Source organism: Aricia agestis, chromosome 10, assembly GCF_905147365.1.
Source record: "Aricia agestis chromosome 10, ilAriAges1.1, whole genome shotgun sequence".
Taxonomy (NCBI): domain Eukaryota; kingdom Metazoa; phylum Arthropoda; class Insecta; order Lepidoptera; family Lycaenidae; genus Aricia; species Aricia agestis.
The window spans coordinates 10,284,543-10,312,412 of record NC_056415.1 but is presented as its reverse complement, the minus strand read 5'-3'; the positions used below and the strand labels follow the sequence as shown (position 1 = coordinate 10,312,412).

Below are 27,870 nucleotides of genomic sequence, written 5' to 3'. Positions count from 1 at the left end.
TAGTGTGTTTAGAGCCTTAGGTTTATGAAAAATAATAATAGGATATTGTAGAAATAATAATACTATTAAAATCAATAATTTTATTTAAAATTGTACATTTTAAAATTAGTAAGTTAATATTATATTGTTTAAAATAATTGTAATATCAATAACGATTAATGTGTAATTTCAATATAATATGTATTATAATGAATGTAGCAATTTCTAATGCATGATGGTAGAATAAAGGCATTTTTTATTTTTAATACATAGTGTCACTATTACAGTAAACGCGAATGTAACGAAACGGTCTGAGCTAAAACTGTTCAGGCTGCAGAGCGTTTCAAACAATAAACAAAGTATTGTATAATAGTATTCAATACACATTACATTCTAGCATGGTCGTGTAAAATGGCCAGTAAAACATGTAACAACTATACAAGAAACCGATAAAGTTCTTCAATTAAATAATTATATACTTTCCTTGTAATAAATATCTTAAAATAAAGTGGAATAAGTGCAAGGAAAGTGTATAATTATTTAATTTAAGATGAATTTCCACCAAGAAGTGACAGTACATTCAATGTCATAATATGATAAAATTCTTGTTAAAAAAATCACCCTAGCTTTCCACGAAGCAGACCGAATAACATTTATATTATAATCGAAGGTCAAATTAAGCGTAATCTCCGCTGGAGCATACGGTAAATGATTTATTTAGCGGCAACCAAAGGAACTGGTTAGTTGGACACCGGCGGTCGAACTGAGCTGACAACATGCTAAGACTACTTCTTTGTAAGTTTATTTATACTTATTTAACCTTACAGCCGAACTCATATAGGAATAGTTTATCAATCTTTAAAGTAATGAAGATTTTGATTTTTCATACATCTCGTTAAGTGAGCTTTAAATGTCGTCTAATTTCTATATTATATCAAAAATTTTCTAATCTTAAAAAAGGCTCACAAAATAAGTTAAGGGTTTGTTCCATAACAGACGTTTTTTTAAATTGGAATAATAGACGTTAGATGCGTCGAAAAAAATATACCTAACTACAGCAAAGGCAAAAGAACTAGGAATTATTTCGGAATTCTGATTTTATAATTTTTGGTAGTCTAAACTCTTATCAAAACGTCTACTTTATCAAATTGGGTTCAGTAGATTAAGAGCCTATTCAATGCAAAAACTAATTTTTTTCTGTTCATTATAATTCATTTGGCTTTATAATAATAATATTAATGTTTGTTATTATATTATGTAACTAGTAACTATACAATATACATTGCAGTATGACCTCATACTGCGATAACTGACCTATCTTAATATCGTGGAGAATGTTTTGCTACCTGCAACATAAAATGTAAAATTATGTTACGTATATCATTATTTTGGACTCCATTCTGACGTTGACGGCATTGTATCCTGCAGTCGAGGTACCTACTTACATCCCACATCCAATCTATCTTCTTATATATAAAAATGGATTTTCAAATGTGTCAGTCGCGCTAAAACTCGAAAACGGCTGAACCGATTCTGCTAATTTTAGTCTTAAAATAATCCTTGAAGTCCAGGGAAGGTTTTAAAGTGACACGAAGTTCACGGGGACAGATAGTATATATATGTAAAAATGGATTTTCAATTGTGTTAGTAACGCTAAAACTCGAAAACGGCTGAACGGATTGGGCTAATTTTAGTCTTAAAATATTCGTAGAAGTCCAGGGAAGGTTTTAAAGTGACACGAAGTTCACCGGGACAGTTAGTATAATATAATTATTGGTGATACCAAACCTAATAAACTCTGTATACTATGTAAATAAATGAACAATCACACAAAACATAATTTAATAGGTACTTTCTCATATCGTAATAAAAATAGTAGAATTTATGACGATAGTTACATTTTTACACAAAAACTACTGGACAATGCAGCAAAGTCAGTTGTTATCTTCTTCTCTCGACTATTGCTTAAGTAATTTTTTAATTAAGCAATTGATGGAAACAATGGTGATAAGGTAATCGATGTATAATTGAATTGTCCTTCCGTGAAGCTATAAATGAATCACATTGAAACGAGGTAATGTTTTGACACATAAGTAATTTTTAGATTAGTTCTGCTATGTAATAACGTAATCGGGTTCAATTGAATGGAAACCGTAGTTTTACGATTGTGTGCATTGTGTGTATAAGAAAGTACGGCCGATAAAACAGCATTGTTCATTGAACAGTTAAGAGAAACATATTATACTATAACCGAAGGTTCCGGGGGAGACTCCGGAATGAAGCGCGCGTCACGTCGCCGTTAATTCGTGATAATGTGTAGTTGTTAAGTTTATATAATTTTTATGTATGTTAGTCATTAAGGTATATATTTTATGGGCCTACGTAGCCTGATTTAAATAAATAAATAAAAAAAATAACAAAAAAAAATACTATCCCAGACTTGTATTATTGTTTACTGTTTTTTTAGTATTAATCTATTTTTAAATTCACTAAAACGCTAAAAAACACTCAATATCGTCTTACACAATTGATGAAAAAACGTTTTTTTTCAGGTGTACTTAGGTATAATGCTTAATAAACAACTCCAATTCTGTTGTTAGTCTTTAGGGTAAGCAGGAATATTTCCGGCGTAGGACGGGAGTGTGGAGGCGACGCTATGCGAACCTCCTAAGTCTCGTCTAACGGGGCTCCGGGAGAGGATGAGAACCTCCCCGGCTTAGCCAGTCCTAGCGCCGAGGGGAACGCTTCGGCAAACTGAAGCGTTCCCTAACTTTGGTCCGGTCCCTTCTGAGATAGACCGGCCGGTCGTGGAGGGAGTCCTGTGTTTGTTAGATCTGGGACATCCCCGGGACATCATCCTTTATACGGCTGAAGGCGAACTGCAGTTGGTTTTAGTGAGTAAGAGTCTCACATACCCCCGGGGTGCTTCAGCTAACTGAGGCACATACCCAACCTGGGGCACCCATGATGGGTTTCCCCTGCGCATCAAAAAAAAAAAAGCAGGAATATTTGAAAATCATGTACTAGTTGTGTTATTGATTATAACACAACTAGTACATGGTTTTTAAATATATGGCTCAACACACCATGACGAAGTTCCGCGGCAGAAATTCCGCATGATTACGTCAGCAATGTCAAACGCATACATTATAACGCGACAGAATTTCGGCATGGTGTGTCATCGGTAATTTAAAATACATTGCAGGCGGAATCAAGCCGAACTTTCGCCACGGAAATTCGGCATAGTGTGTTTAGACACAAAGTCAAAATAAAGCTAAGTACACGATTACAAAAAATGTTTATCGAACTAACTTATTTGTCAAGTCGCTATTTATTACTCACTTGTTCTTGCATACTAAACAGGTTTTTATCTCCTTGAACTTCCAGAAGTTCAATCGAATTATTACATCACTGTTGTCACACGAATAAGGCCGTTTGTCCACTGCCGTCGTAACCGGCACTTTACCGACAAAAATACAAATAAAATGCCACTTTACGATCTAGGCTAGCACAGAGTAGACATAATTATAGAGTACTAGATGACGCCCGCAACTCAAAAAAATATCTTATGTCCTTTCTCGGGACTCAAAATATCTCCATGCCAAATTTCAGCAAAATTGGTTCAGCGGTTCGAGCGTGAAGAGGTAACAGACAGACAGACAGACGGACAGACAGACAGACACACTTTTGCATTTATAATATTAGTATGAATACCGACTTAGAACTGAGGTTGAAATTTTTAAGTTTGACGTATTATGACAAAAGTCGTCGCTAGGATCGTTACCTACAAATTTAGTTGTTGTTTATATTTTGGCACATGCAAAGAAAACTGTCAGAATTAAATTTCAAAATCTTCATTTTAAAAATAAATTATATCAGCCAGCGCCAGACCTTAACTTATCCTGGCGAAACCCGAAAGAAATGACAGGTAATACACGTCCGTCTCGGATTAACGAATACGGTTTGGCCCTACTAGAGATAGGAATAGCTCACATTAGACATTAGAGACATATATTTTATGTGAGCTATTCCTATCTCTAGTAGGGCAAAACCAGAGATAGATCAAATATTGGGAACGGCCGTTAGCAGTCGAAGTACTGGTAGTTATGTCTAGCGTGGCTGTGGCTAGCGTTTCTCAAAGTAGGCGATAACGCCCTCTTGTGGGCGAAGGCCTAAATGGGGGCGTTATGATAAGAAAGTAGTTGAAACTAATGGGCGCGCTAAAAATTTGTAGACAAAATAAGTTTTGGAACTCCTGATCTAGGCTATAGCTTTCATTTTCCTCTACGCCACTACAAAGCATCGGCGGCATGGGTCGATAGCCTAGCCTAGAGCAAAATGAAACCTATAGCCTAGGTCCTAAAGGGCATTTTATTTGAATTTTTGTCGGAGACGTCCTGGTGACGGCGCGGCGGCAGTGGACAGACGGCCTATGTCAATAAAAGTTTATTAATATATCTCTTTGTTTGTCTGTTTCTATAAGCCGGTGGTTAGAGTGCTTCGTTATCTGTTAGCACCAATTTGTAATAATAAAGTGCGATTTCTATAAAGGCATATTGCTACATGAGGAAAATTGAAAATTGTTTCTTATACTTGTATATTATCGAGAAAATCTTGTTAATAATAATTATTTGTTTCTCGGCAAAGGTTGCGTTTTTGGAAGAGAAAAAAATATATATATACAGAGTGTAACAAAACTAAGCGATAATACTTTAGGGTGTGTAGGTACTGTTTGTGTGTTCCTTGTAGAGAGTTCGTTGTGAAAGTAGCAGCACTGAAAGACCATTTTTTTCACTTTTTAATAATCAAGCGCCCCAGTGTCACGACTCACGAGTTTCCCTTACAAAAGTGAGAAAAAATTGGTCTTTCGGCGCTGCTACTTTCACAGTGAACTCTCTACAAGGAACACATACACACCCTATAGTATCATCACGTCTTAGTTTTGTTACATCTTGTATATCATCAGGGATAAGACATGAGGGATAGTTTTTTCTCTGATAAACCTTGTATTATTGGGTTTTTTCTCTTTCTTTGCAAGCAAAGCGCAGTCTCCCAGTTCGTTATTAAGAAATAATAATACTTCACATACCATAAAAATAATATATTAATACAAAAAATATTAAAACTTTATCAATAAATAACTTTGTCGGGTATTTAATTAAGTAAATGGAATTATTCTTGACCATCAATAACAGAGTCATTCAACTGGTTTCTATTCATTTTATTGTTCGTACCGGCGATGCTCCCTGGGGCTATATTTTTATTTACTGTTTATATCTAGTCATTCCTGTTTGGTATTCATTGCAGATGGTGTTCGATTACAAAAAATTGTAGTCACGTTTTACATACATACATACTTAATATTATATTTAATAGTGTGCTCACGTCGTGTTGGTAGTTTTTTTATTCAAAGGTGGGATAATCATTTTGGTATACAGTCTTGTTTGTGCTCACATTTGATAACAATTATTAATCAAATATTTGCGTGATTTGTTGGCCTTTTTTGCCTAGTTAGTTGCATTCGATAATTTCGACAACAAAATTAAATGTATCTAATTTTATACTTACTTTGCTGTCAAATCCAAGCAACTACTGCTGGCCCTGTTATCTTGATGTAGAATAATGATGATAAGTTGACAGTATTATGTGTCACCGCCATTTTTATGGTTAAAATGTATGCAAGCAAGTTAGATTCAAGGGCAAGGCTAAGTAATAAGCGTAAAAGATTGAGTGAATCATCACTGAAATACACACCTCATTGCACCTATTGTGTTCTTTAGTTTCAAACATGTTTTTGACTTTTGGACAGCACCTAATCGAAATCAATTATTTGTGTCATGAAGCTAGGAATTAAAAAATCGAAGTCTACTACTGTAGGTATAACAATGCAAGATCTGCCTTTTGCCTGACACATCGGAAAAGTCTCATGATGGAAAAAGACAACGCGTAAATATCAACTAAAAAGGAGAATAACGTAGTATAATAATGTGTAATCGGTTGTATTATTAATATCTTAATAACTCGATAAACTTAATTAACAGTCACAAAATTATACCATGAGTCTTGACAACAACAAATGCGATAACAGGTCTTGTCAACATGGGCAAGAGTTCTTAGCAATGTTTTAATTTATCATAGAATTCCCTTTGCTATCTTAAAATAAGAATGTACGCGATTATCATAGGGGCTCCGTACATTTTGCCTCAATAGGAAATAATGGGTAACTTTAAAAATGTTATATATGTCATATTATTTATTTGACGACCTCTGTGGCTCAGTGGTGAGCGCGTTGGTAGCTCAAGCCGGGGGTCGCGGGTTCGAATCCCGCCGACGGAACAAAAAGTTTTCAATGTTCCTGGGTCTGGATGTGTATTAAATATGTGTATGATATAATAAAAATCTTAAATATATGTATAGTATAAAAGTCTTAAATATATTTCTGTTGTCTGGTACCTGTAACAAAAGTCCTTTAGGTACTTAGCACGGGGCCAGACTGACGTGGTGTGAAGCGTCTATAGATATTATTAGATAGATATTATTAATATTTATATCGTTTTGATATTTGGAATACGTCCCCTATACATTTTGTTGCTATAATAAAATATTGCACTCAGCCTAAGGGTCAATTCAGAGCGCAACGCGACGCGTAGTTATGCATTTCTAAATTTGCGGTCTGAATTGACCCTAAAGGCTTTATACGTGGGAGAGCCATGCTTCGGCACGAATGGGCCGGCTCGACCGGAAAAATACCACGTTCTCACAGAAAACCGGCGTGAAACAGCGCTTGCGCTGTGTTTCGCCGCCGAGTGAGTGAGTTTACCGGAGGCCCAATCCCCTATTACCTTCCCTACCCTCACCAATTCCCTTCCCTTCTCATCCCTACCTTCCCCTATTACCCTATTCCCTCTTAAAAGGCCGGCAATGCACCTGCAGCTCTTCTGATGCTGCGAGTGTCCATGGGCGACGGAAGTTTTCCATCAGGTGACCCGTTTGCTCGTTTGCCCCCTTATTTCATTAAAAAAAACCTCTGATGACGTCATGTACTTTCCATCTTCTTTCAACTTTTTCGTTTTTTTTTCTTTCAACAGTGTTAATGATGTTTTGTTTTACAGTATGTACCGTGGCGGTAGCCACCATGGCGGAGGAGAGTGAGCTGCTGACGACAGCCACCAATCAGTTCACGGCTCGCATGTTCTCCGTAAGTTCACAGTTCATTATCATTATTATACGAAACTAGCTGACCCGGCAAAGGGTGTTTTGCCATATAAATTATTTCTATACTGTACTCGGCGAAACATGGCGGTAGCGGTCATTGACTCCCTGTCAAAAACTTGTCATCTATATATATAAAACTCAAAGGTGACTGACTGACTGATTGACATAGTGATCTATCAACGCAAACGCCCAAACCACTGGATGGATCAGGCTGAAATTTGGCATGCAGGTAGATGTCATGACGTAGGCATTCGCTAAGAAAGGATTTTGATAAATTCTAACTCCAAGGGGTTAAAATACGGGATGAAAGTTTGTATATAATAATCCTTCATAACGCGAACGAAGCCGCGGGCAAGAGCTCGTTTTCTATATAAACCGCGATTGAGAATGAAGTGTCAGATGTTGTCAATCGCGGCTTTGTATAGAAAATGACAAGTTTTTGACAGGCCTAACCACGCCTAACGAATGTAAGTACCTCGAAAAATTTAAAACTGAAAAGAAAAAAACAGTCGAGAAAATTTATTCCTAGGCAGTTGAAAGACCAACGTCATTTGGTCGGATCATTTCAAATCAATGTTAATTGTGATCTGTCAGCTGGGTTTGACATAACGCGACCTAACTGCGTAGGACCCCTTAGGATCTGCCTAGGAATCAACTTCTCTGATACACAATTTCATTTAAATCGTTTGAGCCGTTTTGAAGAAGTTCGTGCACAAACACTGTGACACGAGAATTTTATATAATAGATTTGGTATATTAGAACATAGATCGAGAATTGGTTGCCTAAAGAAATTCTGGAAGACTATTTTTTTTTTTAAATGATTCACAAAAACACCCAGTATTGCTGGCAAGAAATCATTTCTAGGAATTAATCGGAGATGGCAAACTTCAGGAAAGTGTGTAGAGCAAAAATCTTAAAAAGCGATACAAAAATAAAGAAGCTTATTTTATTGTTTGCATAAAGAAAATCAAATCAGTTTCACTAACTTCATTAATCTAAGGGTACGTTTTGAACCGTAGGAAAAGTACAACATCACATGTTCTACTTTTCCTTAATAATACGTAAATATTATTGTGATAAGGTGGTCATCTTGATAGTGCCTAAAATATATTTGCACTCGGGTATTTTGGCATAGTCAACATCAGAAGAGTCAACATTAGAAGTAAAACAGATAAGGGAATTAGAAGATATGTATTATGCTATTTTTGCAAGTGGCACATGTAAACGGAAAAAGCCAAATATTTTTATTTTTAAAATACCGATGAAATTTTTATTTTGTTTTTTTTTTATTATCTGTAAAAAAGGGGTTCAAACAATTGTAGCAAATTTTAGGCAGAAACTACTACTTTCGCATAATATATTAATAGAGTAGATACTTACAGCGACCCGCCCCGGCTTCGCACGGCTATAAAATATACAGCCTATATCACTCACCCAAAAAAATGATAAAATTGATGCAGTAGTTTTGATTTATATTGATACCCGTGGCCCGCATTGCCCGGTACCGCCGACTGATATTACGCGCCGTGAGAAGCCAGCATTAGAACCTTAGATGCCTTAGCAACATTTTATTTTAATACAACATTGTATAGATCAACTTTAGCCTGTTTTATAAAGATTGATTAGAACGAGCATGTACCATCGAGGAAATTGATTCCTAGGCAGTTGACGAACCTACGTCATGTGGTCGACTTATGTCAATTCAATGTTAACTCATAGCTGCTGTGATCAGTCAGATGGGTTTGACTTAACGTGACCAAATTACTTAGGCCCGCCATCTGCCTAGAAACCAAATTCTTTGATAGTACAATATATATATTTTTAAGGATAAAAATAATTTGTAAACAGAGCACATAATGGAATTGTTAACTATGTAGACATATTGTATTGTTATGTTACTAATGACATTAATTTATTTGTTTTCAATGCGTGTGATAAAATTACCGGCACCTGGGAACGAAATAATTGTTACGCAGAAAGTGCTAGTAATTTCAAATTAAAATTAATTACAATTCATTAACTGATGAATAAATTAGATGAAAAATTATATTAAATGAAGAACATAACTATACTTCTATATTATATTATAATAAGGTTACTTCAATTTTATACAACGTGAAGAGACTGTATAACAGTTTATCCCATGAAAAAATAAATGAAGATAATAGCACAGAATATATAAGTATATTAGTAGTACCAAATAATAGTAAGTATTTTAAAAGATATAAAACCGAGTTCAAAATTGTATGTAATTAGAAATTAAAATTCTCTATCTCAAAAACTATTGCACAAATTTTGATAAAGCTTGCAGTATTCCCTAAATTGAACAATATCTACCTACAGTTTGGGCCGGAGATGTGCGAACACAAACATAAAAACATACAGACATCTGACATAATATACATAAATACACTTTTGAAATTGGCACATATTTTGTTCAGGCTATTCTAGACTATATAGACTAACATATACGAAATATTACATACATACGGGTCGAATTGATAACCTCCTTTCTTTGAAGTCGGTCAAAAATCAATAACCGCGTAAGAGAAAATGCGCTTAACTTTTTAATATTTGTTACAGGAAATCGTGAAAGAGAAGCCTGACCAGAGCGTTGTTCTGTCTGCGTTCTCCGTGATGCCCCCCCTGGCTCAGCTTGCTCTGGCTTCAGTTGGTGAATCGCACGACGAGCTTCTATCCAACATTGGCATGCCAAATGACAATGTGGTAAGTAGAGATTGTTTTTCTTGTATTTTTCTTGATCTTTCCGTTTTGTGATGATGTATGGTTCATAATATGTTACTAGATTTCGATTATTTTATGATCTACTTTGTCTGCCAATTTGAGGTACTTACAACATAAAATATGTCAATTCTAAGATTAGCAAAACTTTCATGCACTACGTCAAAGAAACGTGCATTCCACAGATCTAAGTTCTACAGTCTAAATCAATCAAACAGTAAATTTTCAAATCCAAGAATTTCTGGAATCAATCCTGTGAATCTTATCAAAGGTGTTATTTACCAGAAAAATATTATTATCGATCTTTGTATGAAATCAATGTCAACCATAGAGTCGTATTATCTATAATTATCATTTACGATGCAAAGATCGACTCAAACCACGATTATGTCTTACAAGATGCCGCCAAGAACAGCGTTGCGCCAAAATTCGTTTATTGCGTGGGAACCGTACATTTTTCTGAGATAAAAAGTATCCTATGTCCTTTCTCGGGACTCAAAGTATCTAAAATATACACGATATACCAAATTTCAGCAAAATCGGTTCAGTAATTTGGGCGTGAAGAGGTAACAGACGGACAAACAGATAGATATACAAACTTTCGCATTTATAATAAAAGTATGGATATGGGCGTTATAATAACACGTCTCCTCAATTCCAGACCAAATCCACGTTCTCCCAACTGAACAGCAGATTGAGGTCCTCAAAGGACATCGACCTGAGGATGGCCAGCAAGATCTACGTCGCCCAGAATTACGAGCTCAACAGCGACTTCGCCGTCGTCTCCAGAGACGTCTTCAACTCGGAAGTCAAGAACATTGACTTCGTGAAGAACACCGAGAGCGCTGCTGAAATCAACTCATGGGTATGTTCCAAATGTATGGCTTAAAGTCTAGAATCGTCAGGTCAAACAAAACGAAACGTTAAGCCCCCAGTTACAGGCCAGGCCAGGCCCACTGCAGGCCATCGTCAACTGTAGACCACGATCACTTGATATTTACACCGTCCGCCGTAATACCATTACCTCGCCTACACAATGTCGATTGCCTGTAGTGGGCCAGCATGGACCATTGTGAAGGGTCACCTTTACGTAGAGCGACATAAAACAGAATCGAAAGGTCTGAAAACGTGAATACGCTTTGCATTTTAATTTTTCATTTCATTTTGGTGTACACTGGCCCTAACAGACTCATTATAAATCAAAATTCTTTACCTTCTGATCAATAATAATTGTTAACTTTATTCCTATTCTAATAATGTTCTATAATAAATTCTAGCTTATTATAGAACATTATTAGAATAGGAATTATAAATTCTAGCTTATTGGCGGAAATAATGATTTATATTGTCCAGGTTGAAGACCAGACAAACCACCGCATCAAGGACCTGGTTGACCCTAGTTCACTGGGAGGAGACACAGAGGCCGTTTTGGTGAACGCTATTTACTTCAAGGTAAGTCACATTAGTCTTTTAGTACATAGTTTTATGTAATATATTAGTCCAACAGAAAAGTGGTCTAAAATGCTAAACTTTAATCTAAATTTTAGACACGTTCATTTTAGAAGTTAAATAGAAATTAATTTTAGTTATACGTATATATTCTAATTTTTTAGATTCAAACTTTGAAATATTTCTCAGGGAACCTGGAAGTATCCCTTCACAAAAGAGGCCACAAAGGAAGACGATTTCCACGTCAGCAAGGACAAGACAGTCAAAGTACAGATGATGTACAACAAGGAGGACTACAAATACGCCGAAAGCGAGGAATTGAACGCTCAGGTATTTTAAAAATAAATAATGGTTAAAAAAACATTTAATAAAAAAAAAAGCTTTGTAATAATAAAAAATCTTTATTCTTCTGCTATATATTAGCGTTAAATGATAGAATAACACTAGCACTGGCTGCTGAGTAAACTACTAGTAAAACCCAAATAAAGAATCTCAAAGATTGTTATTTATTCTGCTATCATCTCCTTCATGCGACCAATCTTGGTTTTTTGAAACGGTCTTACCAACTAAAAAAATGATCCTTTTAAGGTTATCGAAATCCCATACAACGGTGACGAGGCCTCAATGCTGATTGTGCTGCCCAAGGAAGTCGATGGCATCAAGCAGTTGGAGGAAAAACTCAAGGACCCATCTATCTTGGAGGCAGTCACCAAGAAGATGCACGAAAGGGAAGTGGAACTCTACCTGCCCAAGTTCAAGATTGAAACCACAACCAACCTGAAGGAAATTTTGTCAAACGTGAGTTCTTCTACAGGGTGTAACAAAACTAAATGATAATACTTTAGGGTGTCCCCTACAAAGAGTTCGTTGTAAAAGTAGAGGCGTTAAAGTCTAAAGAGTAACTTTTTTTCATCTTTGTATGGAAACATTCATGACGCGGTTGCCCCTTCAAATCACAAAACCAATTTTTCTCTTTCAGCACTGCTACTTTCATAGTGAACTCTATTACAAGGCACACATGCTCAGTGCACACCCTAAATTATTATCACTTAGTTATGTTACACTCTGTAGATGTAAAAGTTACTGTATTATTTATAAAAAAATAAATGTGAAATGAGAGCCAAGTTCAAGGACAGCTTTGACATTATAAAGAGGTTATCTGTTTTTTATTATCTTCTTATATTCTTTGAGCTTGAACTTGGCTGACACACACCGTATCTAGATATCGAAAAAAACAACAACACGTTTTTAATTATTCTAAATTTATTAATTTTCTATATTTTTTGTTATAGATGAACATCAAAAAATTGTTCTCTGGCGCTGCCAGGTTAGATAACTTACTGAAAGGAAAGAGTGGACTATACGTCAGCGACGCCATCCAAAAGGCTTTTATTGAGGTCAATGAGGAAGGTGCTGAGGCTGCTGCTGCTAACGGTATGTTCATACTTTACGTATTTCTTAGATATTTGAGAAAACTACCAAAAAAGGTTTAGGGCCAATTTCACCAATGTCTGTATAAGTTATTTCTCGGATTAGTTTCACGTTATCTCTTTCGTTTTTCATACCAATGAAAGAGAAGACATAACTGTTTAACAAGCCATTAAAACTAACAGACGTTGTTGAAATTGGACCTAGTAGAGTATAGGTTTCCGTAACAGTATATCAATTTTACTTTTCTTTAAATTCGTATTATTATTATCATCAGCCCAGCAAATATACATAATATTGCGTAATGTGTATAAAAAATTCCATTTTTTGAGTTTTCTAAACATATTTTTGTCACCACAGATAAGTTGTGCAGTAATATCGTTTTGATCTATTTTGTTATAGCTACGTTTAACACATAATCTATAGAATAATATTATGTTTTAATAGTTTTATCCGAAACAATATTACGGTATGAATAGTAAAAAAAGCTTATCTTCTTTACTTCATCGTCATACCTACTTTTGTGTTATTAGTACGATATATTTTTTTAAAATAATATATTTAATTGACGTTATTGTTCTGGTCATTATCAAATTCACAAAAAACTGGTATACATAATATCTTGCTCATACTATCGCCAGTGCCGGTTTTAACTCTACCGGCGCCCTGGTCGATATTTCTTCGGCGCCCTTGGTGTGGTAGTTCTAAAAGACGGAGTGCCCACGACATCCCTTTTTATCCGGCGCGGCGTACTAAGGGGTCGCTTAGCGTCGCCCCTCCTAACGCTGCTACTGATTATCGCCTTATTTTATTTCTTAAATTTTTAGGTTCTATTACATATTATTTTTCTTTAACACACGTTTCAGCTTTCTTGATAACTGAGATGGCATATTTCCCTGCTGTTCCAACACCTGTATTTAAAGCAGATAGGCCTTTCTACTTCCTTATAAAAAACAAGTCTTTGACTTTGTTCTCTGGCGTTAAAATCCAATAGGTAAATGTTTAATTTGTGATCTTATATATTTTATCGATAATGTTATGGTAGTAATTAGTGCATGATAGCAACTCACCTTGGCTCTTTCGTTCACAATACTAATTAATTAATAATAAAAAATATTTTAAAAGTTTGAAATAATGATTTATAAAACACAGAAATTTTAATACCATTCAATGCCTTAATATAAACTATGTCTAAAAAGTATAATGTAAAATTAACATGTATTTACATAATATATTTAATTTACACACACACACACACAAATATATATATATATATATATATATATATATATACTTTTTTATAATAGTGAATTTATTATTTGCACATACTACTTCTACCTAAATATTAACAGCTATAATAATGGGCTATAAATCATGATGCTCCGACACTTGACTAAAAATATGAATTGCACATTTAGGTTGGGTTTGGTTAAAGTTAAATATGGCGTCCAAGGACGCCATATTTAACCTTCGCTCATACGTATATCTGAAAATTTACTATGTTTTACAGTGTTATATTTTTCCTGACAATTTTTACGTATTGTTATTTTTTTTAATACCCTCAATCCCGTTACCTGTAGCTTCAATAAAAAAAATAAACGCAACAGACATCTGTGAAATTCTCCGGTTAAAGTTAAGGTTAAAGTTAAAGCTAAATGACGCCATATTTAACTAAAACTGTAACTTTAACTTTAACCACGCCTCTGGTGCAACCCAACCTTAGTACCAAGTTTCTTATAATTATGTTAATCAGGTTCACGTTTTTATTCCAGATTTTCAAGTATTCTATTCAAGCTATAAGCCCAAGCGAAAAGTATTTAAAGTAGATCATCCATTTTATTTCTCGATTAAATTCAAATCATTAACACTGTTTACTGGAATTAAAAGCAATTAAACGTGGAGAAATCTGCAAAATGAGTTAATCTTACTCCAATAGTTAAATATAATTGTGCAAAAATATTGCATTTTTTTATTTTCCCGATAAATCACAAAGATACTTAAAGGTTCTGTGGTATAACAAAATCAATTGAGCCTGGAAGTAAAACATAATATTGTACATTTTGTTCTATTTCGCTATAACAGCATGCCATTGTACCATCGAGGAAATTGATTCGTTACTTAGGTCTTTCATCTGCCTAGGAATCAACTTCTCTACCTAGTGCTAGCAGATAGCGCTCAGATATTTTCTTTCGAAAACATTAAAATTACTGAATTCTACTAATATTATAAAGGCGAAAGTTTGTTTGGATGTATAGATTTATGGATGTATGGATGTTTGTTACTCTTTCACGCAAAACTACTGAACGGATTTTAATGAAACTTTACAATATTATAGCTTATACATCAGAATAACGCATAGGCTACAATTTTAACCGACTTTCAAAATGGGGAAGGTGTTATGTTCGTTTTCTTATATTCAACGATTACTCCGCCGTTTGTTAACTGATTTTCAAAATGTTTCTTTTAGTATATAGGGTATCATCCCAATTTGGTCTTATATTCTCAAAAGTGGTGATCTGATGAAGGATTCATAAGTAATCGAGGGAACTCCTCAAAATTTATAGGGAAACATGTGGTGACTTCGGTTTCATGAGAAGTATTCTAAGCATATGCTACCAAAAAGTAAGATTTTGCACCGAGGTATACCTGGTATACCGTTTTTTTTTGTTTTTGCTGAAGGCTGGTTAAGTGGCCATGATGCCACTGCGACCCTTGAGGATCTATTGTGACTCCTTGCTCAATGCTGCTCATAAATTAAACGATGTGGTTGGGGTTGGTGCCACGAATTTCCTCGGTGGATGTGTATTCGTAGCAACCAAGGTGTCTGTTCCTGCTGTGTAGTAGAGCAGGGCAGCCAAGGAGAAGGTATATAGATGTTTCATCATCCTCCTCGCAGAATCTGCAAGTCATTGAGCTACTAACACCTATTCTGTTAAGGTGCTTATTGAGCTTGCAGTGCCCAGTTAGGTTTCTGGTAAGGATTCTTAATTTAAATACCCATGGTATACCGTGGTTCGGAAGGTGCTGAGAGAACTCCTAATTCTTTATAGATACAAGTTTGGGAGTTTCAGCGTTGTTTTAAGAACGGAAAGCATATGCTACTATGCAAATTACATTCATCATCATCATCATCACTACCATATTATACCATGCATTGTCCCATGGTTATGACTTACGAGCCTATATAATGTTATTGGTACTTTTCATAATCTTTGAGATCAAGTTTGTCAAGCGATAATTAAGTATAAAAACTTATACCTACCTTAATATTATAAACCTGAAGAGTATGTTTGCTTGAACGCGTTAATCTCAGGAATTACAGGTCCGATTTAAAAACTTATTTCAGTGTTAGATAGCTCATTTATCGAGTAAGACTATAGGCTATATATTATCACGCTAAAACTCATACGACCGAAGAAACTTAGGAAAATATGGGAAAAACGGGGGAAATATTAGAAATTACGAACTACTGGAGCAATTTTTATGGCAATATTTGGCACAGATCTAGAGTAGACCAAGTGAAGGGAGTAGGGACATAAGCTATTTTTATGGGAAAATTACGGTTTCCGTAAAATTCCTAATTTACGCGGGCGAAGCCGCGCGGGACATCTAGTCTATACATCTTACATTATAAATAAAATTGGAGTGTCTGTTTGTAATATTGAAAGAATTTTACTCAATGCATATGAATGTATATAGGGTACAGACACCAAAACAATTTTTTTTACTATTTTTGTCTGTATGTCTGTCTGTCTGTCTGTTTGTTCCGGCTAATCTCTGAAATGGCTGGAGTGATTATGACGGGACTTTATTAGGCACATAGCTGATGTAGTAAGGAATAACTTAGGCTACTTTTTAACCGACTTCTGAAAAGGAGAAGGGTATATTTCACTGTTTAAAGTGAAATATACCCATATTTCACTTTTTTTATAAGTAACTTAGGAACCCTAAAAAGGGGATTTTGTTTCTCTTTTTTATTATCTTTGTTATCACATTTTGCTGATGCGGACGAAGTCGGGGGCAACAGCTAGTAATACATATAATAATGGAACTTCTTTTTTATAAATCGTCAATTTAGTTCAGCTGCAATCAAAAGTGTACATAATTTTGATCAATTTCTCTGATTTCGGAATTATTATACATTGGATATTATGTAAATTCCTTTTAGGATATTAGATGATCTACAAGGTGTAACAAAAATAAGTGACAATACTGCAGGGTGTGGATGTGTTTCTTATAGAGAGTTCACTGTGAAAGTAGCAGCGCTGAAAGACCAAAATTTTTTTTCACTTTTGTATGGGGAAACTCGTGACGCTCGGGCGCTTGCCCACATAAAAAAGTGAAAAACGAAATTGGTCTTTCAGCGCTTCTACTTTCACAGTGAACTCTGTATACGGAACACGTACACACCCTAAAGTATTATCACTTATTTTTGTTACACCCTGTATATGTAGAAGTCGTGTAGCACGTTACTCCATCATATTTTTCAGAACTTATGCTTCACAGACGTAGTATAAACAGACAGTGTCTTAAATGACCTATTCTGTTCGTGTTTTATTTATGACTTTCATTTTTCTATTCCAGTTCTGAACTTTGTGCCAATGAGCTTAGCAAGACAATTTATAGCTGATCACCCATTTTATTTCGTTTTGAAAATTAATTCAGTACCACTGTTTACTGGAATTAAAAGATGCTAAGTGCGGGGAAACACATTATTGAAAAATTAAACAATAAGTACTTATAGAGCTGATGACCAAATATATTTTTCAAAAACATTGTTTTTTATTTTTTCAACAAAATTACAAATCCGCAAAATTTTCTGTGAAGAATTGAAATCGATTACACCTTGAGTCAGAAAACTGTTATATTAACTGCATAGGGCACAAAAATATTTGCCATACCTACTTGTAAAAAAATTATATGGCCGAGTTTGCCTTTGAATGAAAAACCGTCACTATGATAATTATGAAGGCAGTATATTTTTCAAAAAAGAAGTATCGAGTCCGGTATTTAAACTATTTGTCTCTGTAATTAATTTAATTATTTTAAAATTCTTAAAAATCCTTACATTCCAATTTTAATTTTATTGTTCGTACTTATATTGTAAAAAAAAAATCGTTCGGCTAACTCTGAGTAACAAAGAATATAAACTGATAATTGATAAGTAATTCTCGTTTCAGAATTCGCAATTGTCGGCTACTCACTCCTCGTTTCTTCCGTGCCAACTCCAGTATTTAAAGCGGATAGACCTTTTTACTTTGCCATAAAATATAACTCAAAAACCCTGTTTTCTGGTGTAAAAAGAAATTAACAATTTCTGAGTATATGCTCACTTTGAATTGTTGAACTATTTGCTGGTTTAATTTATCGTTTAGATCTTTGTTATTGTTATATTGAATTTTTTAAATAAAATAATCTTTTACGACATAAAAAAATGTTTTAATACTTATACCACTTATTAAATTTTAGTAACATAGTGGGGGAAATTAAAACTAGTCTTGTGGTGTAATTTATTTAAAATATTTTATTTATCTAACATCTGCTTCGTATGCATGGCCTCATTAGTGTCATTCAAGTGGCACAGGATACTTGTAGATCATTTCTTTTTAATTAAATAACTATACACTTTCCTTGCACTTATTCCACTTTACTTTAATATAATATTTATAAGAAAATTGTAAAATACATCGAAAAAATCATCATCAGGAGTAAATTTTTTTTCGGAGTAATAGGTGCGATTAATCCGCTGAAAGCAAGGATTAAATCCCATGTTGTTAACAAACTACGTACTTCTCGTTTCATTTTACTCCGCTTACTTCGAAACACCACAAGTATTCAAGGCATACTTTGTCATTAAAAGTCGTTCTATACCCTTGTCTGGTGTCAAAGTTATCGAGTAAACTGCGTTCTGGTTAATAAAATATATTGTTTGAATACCCTCGGTACAGACTTGCCAAAATTGTACGTACAGTACAATGTCAAAAGAGAATGTTTTTAAATGTATGGAGTCTGGTCCAAATTTCCACCACTAACGAGACCTATATAGTAAAAATGTCTACTGAATACTGAGTCATTATAACCAGACCGCAATCGAAAATACCCTGTCAGTGAAAAGTTATGGCTGAATGAAAAGTCATGTTTATTACCATTTTGTATGAAAAATATTGTGGATGTAATAAAAATGTATTGAGTTTTGAGCAAATGTCCACAACCAATTACACTTACGTAATGGTCTGCTAAATACGGAATCATTATTACTGAACCGCAACCAAAAATATCCTGTTTATGACGGAATAAAAAAGTTTTCTACCATTTTATTACATAAAATAGTATTTATCCATTGCAATTTTGAACTATTCAATCTATGTTATGTGATGTCGCTTGGCATTTCCTATTAGGTTTTTACTGAAATAGATGAATATCAACATGAATATTTTCACTCAAAAAATATTTTTCATATGGTCATAACTTTTTACTGACAGCTTATTTTTAATTTGTCTCATAATGAAAGTTACTCTATGTTTAATAGACAATAAGTCAATATGAGTCTCGTTGGTGGTGGAAATTTGGACCACTTTAATTATTCTCCTTTGGCCAGAAAGACTTTGTAGGCGAATTTTTGCGAATGTTAATCCCCTACGTCAGATAAAAATAGCTTATTTTCGTAGCTCTTCCCAATATTGCCCGATTAGAATGTCACACGTGTAACTTTAGGGGAGGGGGCCAGGCCCCCTCATTGTTTATCTCCAAACCAACTAGCAACAGACTAGTTATAGCCACGATTAAACTACCATGGTCTTAACCAGACCAGTAGCTTAGACCCTTTCGAAAAAAAAAGAAAAGAATGTTAATATTTTTTTAAACAAATAACGAAGGACAACAATTTCTTTTTTTATTTAAAAGCTTCAGTATTTAAATCTATAGTTATTACAAGACGGGAAATTTTGACGTCAGGTGGTCATATTATTAAAACTTCTTTAGACGCGTTGAGAGTGAAATTTTAAGGTTGCATCATAAAAAAGAGCGTCGAAATAATAATTTATTTATTTCTTTATTAGACTCGCCAACAGCAAAACACAGAAATACATTTAAATATACTTAAACTTAAACATGCACTTATGTGTAAGCCAATTATAGGCGTGTACAGCATTCATTAAGGACAGTAGATATTATTTCTTAAATCTAATAATGATTACAAAGTAATATAATAACGTCGAAATAATAATAATATTGTGACAAGTCGCCGCACCGTCATGATTTTTGACAGAAGTTTTATTTTTTACAAAAGTAGTCAGTAGTCAGTACAGTACGCTCTTTTAGTTTTGAGTTATTAACAAGAACCTATTTCTCGTTTCAGTTTTCGCAAATGCCCAATCTTTACCAGATTTTGTCCCACCGACAGTATTTAAGGCAGATAGACCGTTCTACTTTATCATAAAAAGTCGTTCTATCCCCTTATTCTCTGGTGTCAAAGTTACCAAATAACGTACGTTCTGATTCTGATAAGATTTGTGTTAAGAGAGTGAATAATGACCGCTTGGTGTTTAAAGTACTTTGTCATTTTCTAACAAAAATTACAAACAACTAACTCATTATAATTCTCATTTACCTTTCGCATAAAATATGTTACTATGTATAAAATAGTTGCATAGTTTGGTGGAGGAAAACAGTAAGTGATATTTTTAATATTACGAGGGTTTTACAATGAAAATTTGGTTTCTGCTTTAAACACAATATATTGGTGCTTGGTACACGTTGCTAATTTTATGATATCACTCTGTTATCCCTTACATTTTTAAATAATTTATAAAATTAAATAATTGGTATCTTGTTCCCACACACTTCACATTTTTAAAGATATTAATATGTTAGATAATATCGGTCTTACCACAAAAAACGAAACATCTGTTGAACAGTTGTTTTGAGACCAGTTTGTACTGAATTTTTCTCTAATTAACTGTTCAACAGGTGTTTAAATCTTTTGTAGTAAGACCGTATATTTTTTATTTTTAATTAACAACACATTCAAAGAGTTAACGTTATGTGATACTAAAATATCGTTAAAACGCACATGTTTTGTCATCTTTAATAACTATTTATAATGAATATAATTAACATTTTATTTTTAAATATGGTTGTAGGTTAATTTGTATAGATTAAAACACGTTGTTATTTTAATTTCAGTTTTCGGTATAGTTGCTACCAGCCTGATCATCAACCCGGTACCGACACCAGTGTTTAAGGCCGACCGTCCCTTCTTTTTCGCCATCAAAGTAAAGGGACTTACCCTCTTTAACGGAATCAAGGGCAACGATGACATCATCATATGAAATGTGTCCCGTCCATTGTAATAAGCGACGAACAAATAAATTCCATACATTCTCTATTTTCTTTTATTTCTTGCGCTTTCACTGTAATATTAGTACTTTATGTAGGTATGTACGTGGAAGGGATCTTGAAAGTCATTTTATTAACACGGTACACGCTTTTATAAGCTTGGGCTGTATGTATGTAACTTCTCTGAGTACGATTTTTACCTATATCCAGTAGTCTAATTAATTTGAAACTTTGCATACGTATTAAGAGCCAATAATAATGCAATTATTTGTTAAAATTCTTGAAACAATAAATAAAAAAGCATGTTTTTTGTTTTTTGTTTTGTTTCACAATATAAAATATCAACTAATGATGAAATTATATTAAATTATGAACGTTCGATTTATTTTACATTGCATTTAGCAGTATTTTAAAAACGTAAGAAAAAAATTAGGTACTTACTCAAGATTTCAAACTTATAGCAGGGTTAACTTACGCATAGGGCCTAGAGTTATGTTACAACTTAAATAGAGCCTGCCTACATTATCCAGACTATTCATTTTTACGAATAATTACGAATTCTTCATCATAACCGGATCAGTACGATGAAACTAACATAGATTTACTACGATGAAACCAAAATGGTTCCTTCTCGCTTCTCCTCAGTTAAAAAAGCATGTAGCAAGCCTCAATAATAATAGAGGTTAACCTTATTAGACAGTATTTTATGAACTACAAGCAGCCAGCGCTCAATGGAGACCTCAGCCGTTGGCATTTAGAGCTGATCGTCCGTATTGCTTCCTCATACAACTGAACAAACTAACTCTCTTTAGCGGAGGTAAAACCGATTAATGCCTATCTCCTATATATTGTTCATGTTTTAAACAAAAAAAAAAAACAATTACGGGTATATTTATGTATTTGTTATTGAATTAAAGTGTCAAATCTAAACAGATTTGATATGCTTTCTGCTCTAATTCTACTGTAATCTTAGACAATCCTTTTTTAATTAATTTAATTTTAAGATATTACATATTATATTATCTTAATCGTTTGGGCTGATGATAATAATAATGTCAAAATTATTTCTAAAATAATTTTTTCAATACAATTACCGTTGGAAATTATTAAACCTATATTAGATATAGGAATGTAATAATTATATGAAAGTTTATGGTGGTGGAACAACAATTTAAGATTTTAGTGTCTTAGTTCTCCTAAGAATTTAAAAAAGAAACAAATTATTCTAATACTTAAAATATTAAGTACATCACTTGTTTGTTAACAATTTGTTTAAAAATCACGTATGCAACGATTTTTTACATACTATACAGGGTAGGGTTGCATTTATCCCATTTCAAAACTTTACAGAAAGAGCACATTCATATAAGCAACTTTTTATATAGAAACAACAGCAGCTGATTCATTCTTATCACTTTTGTATGATGTATGATATTGATTGTAATGCGTATTCTTGGTCGGAATTCATATTTAGGCGCAGCGCAGACGACAGACTATCGGCGACGCACTTTTATTGTAGTCTGTGGAAATAGAACCTATGCAGTAACGCACACGACGCGCAGCGCAGACGTGTGCGTTACTGCATATAATTGCATAAGTACGTTCTATTTCCACAGACTAAAAAGTGTGTCACGGATAGACTGTCGTCTGCGCTGCGTTTTAATATTATTTAAACACACTTTTCTTACACTATACACATCACACACACTGTAATGTATTTCGCTAAAAATTTGTATGAAACAGTAGATTTCAGCTATAAAAGTCACAGAAAAAGTTATTATAATATACTTATATTAGTGTATTCGTTCTGAAAGATGTAAGTCACAGAAAGAGTTATTATAATATACTTATATGAGTGTATTCGTTCGCTCGACGGCTTAATTTTTGTATATAATATTAAAAATGTTTGCAGAGTTCCAAGTAAACCGCCTATCGCTAATACGAGTAAACAGAGTCAGAGCCGACCACCCCTTCTTATTCTATTTGCACCTCGGCGGTAGAGTTTTGTTCAATGGCGTCTACAAAGCTTAGGTATTTAAATAAATATTTAATAGTTTATCCATTAAAACATCACTTGAACGATTACGATAGGTCTTTTCATGGATTTAGAATAGAACCCTTAGTTTTGCGAATAATCTCTTTAGTATACATAGTTTCATGAATGATAATTATTGTAGCTTTCATTTAATTTACGATTTTTTAAATATTAGTAGATACTTGAAATAACTAGTTCTTTCTCTATTCATATAAACACTTGTTTACTTGCAAGTGTTACAGTTTTTTAAACTTCACCTTACACACTTTAAAATTGAAATAGTCTAATACACAAAATGTTAAACATAATTTATTTGTTATATTGGTAGATTTATTCAAAATTATTTTCTTTCAGAATTTCAAATAATACCGCCAAGTGCGCCTCTGCCGGGTACAAAATTCAAAGCAAATCATCCGTTCTTTTTCCTCGTAACAATGAAGACACTGCCTTTATTTAGCGGAATTTATTCAAGTCGTTAAAAAGTTTATTTGAGATTATTATCGAATTATTCCTACTTGTACCTCATATTATGAAGATTTTAAATACATACTTTTGTACTGAAACCTCTTTTAATTTTCAATCAAAGCTGCCTTATACCATCAATTCAGTTGTCTTTTACGAAACCATTTTCTTTGAATTTAAAAAATAGCTTTTACTAAATTTTATATTGAATATATAAAGTATATTTTACTCGAGCAAAGTAAATAATATTTTATCACAATAATAAAATAATTCTTAATAATTTATTAATGTAATGCCTACGCGACGCTACGCTACGAACGTGGTAGACAGTAGTGCTACGAAGGCGTAGCGCGGCTGAATTTTCTGTTATTATGGTTCTTTAATACCACCCAAAGCTTGAATCCTGCAACCTGTAGATTTGTCTTCAAATCAACTAGCAACAGACTAGTTATAGCCCCGATTAAACTACCTAGGTCTTAACCAGACCAGTAGCTTAGACCATTTAGAAAAAAGAAAACACGAAGATATCAACGTAATATGACGTAATATCAATTATTATTATGGTTATTGGAACTCTAATTGAGTCCAAAATATTGATTTTAATGAATTTCACTCTATTATTAACAAATAATTAATAATAGAGTGATTAATAAATTTAAAAAATGTACACATTTTTCGAACAATAATAATTGTTATTATACTTGGTCAATTACTGTATGCCTCCAAGAAATTTCCGTCTAATTATTGGACACCAATTTTATTTTTATTGATTTTATTATTGATAAAATATTCTTTCCATTTGTATGCTACATTTATTGCAATAGAAGTTACATTATGAGTCATTCTACGAATAATAAAAACTAGAGTCATTATAATATTAGCTCTAATATTAAGCAACAAATGATTCCTAACGCCAAGAACAAAAGAGCCCAGACAATATATATTTTTTAATGCAATAATCAAAATGGCGGAAAGCTAGATTTTTGAATGAATATTCCTGTAATATAATTCTTAACTATTTCTTTATAACACTTAGAAAGTTGATCGATTCGAGCGCCACTAGACAGACGCTCAGGGTTTCGAAACTATTTTCAGTAGTTATTACGTTTTAATTTTAAAAGATTAAAACGAAATAACTACTGAAAATAGTTTTTCATCAATCAATATTACGCAAAGGTTGGAGCAGAGGGTGCTAATAGCATGTTCATTATATAATCCCACCAAAATCCGACACGTCATATTAGAAAATTGTTAGAAACGTTGTCAAACGCCGAACAAAACTATTTGAATCCTGTTTATACAGGTACTGCCTCTAGCATGAAAACATAGCAGTAATATCCATATAATATATTTGTACGTGGTAGAGCCATGCTTCGGTGCGAATGGGCCGGATCGACCGGAGAAATACCACGGGCTCACAGAAAACCGTCGTGAAACAGCGCTTGCGCTGTGTTTGCCTTGCCAAGTGAGTGAGTTTACCGGAGGCCCAATTTCCTACCCTTCCCTATTCCCTTCCTTCCCTCCCCTACCCTGTAATCCTATTACCTATTACAAGGCCGGCAACGCATCTGCAGCTCTTTTGATGTTGCGTGTGTCCATGGGCGACGGAAGTTGCTTTCCATCAGGTGACCCGTTTAATCGTTTGCCCCCTTATATCATAAAAAAAAACATTTGACAATAATTGGGACATGCCATTGACGTAGATTTTTTTTATTTCTCAGCATTCGGAGTGGTGTACATAGCCGCCCTGCCACCTTCAGTTCCGATCACCTTCAGAGCTAATCGTCCCTATCTCTTCTACATTAGACACAAAGGGGTCTCTCTCTTCAATGGAGTCTATCATTCTTAATAAAGAAGAGAATTACGTAGAGAAGAGTTTAACAGTAATTTGTTATAACTCTGAAGATATTTTTAATACTCACGAGTGTATTTAATATAATTATACTCAAAAACTAAAACCTTTTTTTATTAAAACCCCCTTACAATGTTATACTATTACTACATTGTGTGTTTTAACATGAGATAGAGTTATTTTACACAATATGTTAAGTGTGTTTTAACATGAGATAGCGTTATTTTACATACTATTATGTTAAAAAGGCGCATATTTGTCTTTCCTTAATTTAAATAATACTAAATGAATATGGACGTAATTGAGTATGGTAGTTTGGAGCAAAGATAAAAACATAGGTTATTTTTTATTAACGTAATTACGCAGGATTTAGGAATAAGATAGTTTCCAAATAAAATAAAATATTATAATTTTAGAACCACTTTAATGTACTACGAAAGCGTAGCAGCGCTACGCAGGCGTAACGCGCGGATTAAACGATAGCTTCCCAATGGCTTTGTCCACACCGTGCCTTTTTCTGTTCGTCAAGGGCATGCGTTTATAGCGCAGTCAACACCGAACGTGAGGCATGCTCGCGACGCATGCCCTCTGACAGTATCCAAAACTTCAAAAATGACAATATTGGCGTTGCGTTTCTTGACATATTCAATTATTGAATGCGCTAATATGAAAGTTGATGATGAAAATTGATGATGACAGTGCACAGTGTGGACATAGCTGATATCAACCTACTAGCATGTGGGTACTTAGCATTATACTAAGTACTCACATGCGGTTTCGCTCGATAGTTTTACTCCAAATCGAGCAATAATTACTGTGTGGACCGCAAAACTCACAGCTCGAAGGCTCGCATCGGCTCGATGGAATTAAATATATCGATTAAGAATAAAACTATCGAGCAATGCTGAATGTGTGGACGAAATCCCGAGCCGCGGGTTTTGCTCGACGTTATCGCTCGATCGAGCAAAACCGTATGTGAGTACTAGTAGTAAGTCGTAGTAGTTCTTACTTATTATATTAGTCTTGTTAAAATGACAACGCCAAATATAAAATATCCAGGAATCTCTTTCTCTCTGTTCCTGTTTCTCGTGTTGTATATCTGCACGTGTTCTATACAATTATTTTGCATTGCGTTGCTAATATATTATTTGAAGGAAAAAGTTTGCTTACACTTAAATATCCCGAATTTTATTTGACCCAGACGTTCCAGACTCTCGAAATTATCATTTTATAAAGTTCTGAATCACTTTTATTGTCAAACTTCACGAAATATAAGTGATATCAATATTTTACCAAATATTTGGAAATGTCACCGAGAGTGCCCTCGGTTACAACTTACAACTCAGTTTGACTCTAATAAATAAGTTTCAGAACCTCAATATTGAACCTACTAAGTTGGTCGTATCTGCGTTGGATTTCTTTCATTACTGACAATTTAATATTACTGATTCTGATTCTATATTATTAAAAACAAAATAGAATAATTATTATTCTTCTCGGAGTACTTTAGTATCTATCTTCTACGTATAAAATTACTTTTATTACCACTTAAACTATGTAAGACTGAGTTATGTCGATTTTAATGTCAAAAACCCAACGAAGTATGTACTATAGAAGATAGAAGCTCTTAATAACCAGTAGTTAAATATCCTCTTTTATATCTACTATAATATTATCTTTTATGTCTAGTATAATATATTATACTATATTATATCCTCTTTTTCGCATGCATTAAAATAATATTCTTTTCTTTTCAGCATTCCAAGTCACCTACAGCTTGAGCGTCTATGTACCGTTGGAACAGTACATATTCAAGGCTGACCATCCCTATCTCTTCTACATTAAGCACCAAGGAATGACTCTATTCAGCGGAGCCTATCATGCTGAATAAAAGTCATGTGTTTTATAAAAAATGACAATGATTGTTTTACTAAAGTTTTTGTTTTACTTTATTTCCCTGCAGGGCTAACAGCCCACTTATAATATTTTATTATGTGGTTTCTTAGTTAGGAGTGTAATATTACGAGAATTGAGTCGTGGTATAAATTTGTAATTATTTTGTATACCTTATAATAATATAACCTTGATATTGAAGGAAGCTTCGGTAGGGCAACAAGATGGCAACCTTATCACTTACTAGCGATATATTTTTTCCGTTAGCAATTTCATTTCGGCTTCAACGAGAATGCTTTCAATTCGTGGATCAAATAAGACTTTGGGACTTCTGTTGTTACTTACATAGCACACATTTAAGCCTCACTAAGTTAGGACCAATCCCCTGCTACATACCTTCATAAACCGATTATATTGAAGGTAGCATAATAATAATAATAGCTTTATATCCCAACAAGTTCACTGGGATATATCCCT

General features: G+C 33.9%; 1 protein-coding gene across 12 annotated transcripts; it reads left to right on the top strand.

The window, feature by feature from the left end:
- The first annotated feature begins 675 nt into the window (after positions 1 to 675).
- Positions 676 to 27,415, top strand: LOC121731036 (alaserpin-like). 12 transcript variants are annotated; one of them, XM_042120350.1, is made up of 10 exons: positions 676 to 774; positions 7,092 to 7,177; positions 9,779 to 9,922; positions 10,599 to 10,802; positions 11,291 to 11,389; positions 11,576 to 11,716; positions 11,975 to 12,184; positions 12,679 to 12,820; positions 23,064 to 23,182; positions 25,370 to 25,452. In XM_042120350.1, exons 1-9 carry the CDS (start codon positions 756 to 758, stop codon positions 23,180 to 23,182), a joined length of 1,164 nt encoding a protein of 387 aa, XP_041976284.1. In that variant the 5' UTR covers positions 676 to 755; the 3' UTR covers positions 25,370 to 25,452. The 12 variants fall into 12 exon arrangements, with proteins under 12 accessions (XP_041976284.1, XP_041976283.1, XP_041976279.1 ...); XM_042120349.1 differs by lacking the exon at positions 25,370 to 25,452 and adding an exon at positions 23,541 to 23,638; XM_042120345.1 differs by lacking the exons at positions 23,064 to 23,182; positions 25,370 to 25,452 and adding exons at positions 20,172 to 20,300; positions 20,999 to 21,198.
- The last annotated feature ends 455 nt before the right edge of the window (positions 27,416 to 27,870 follow it).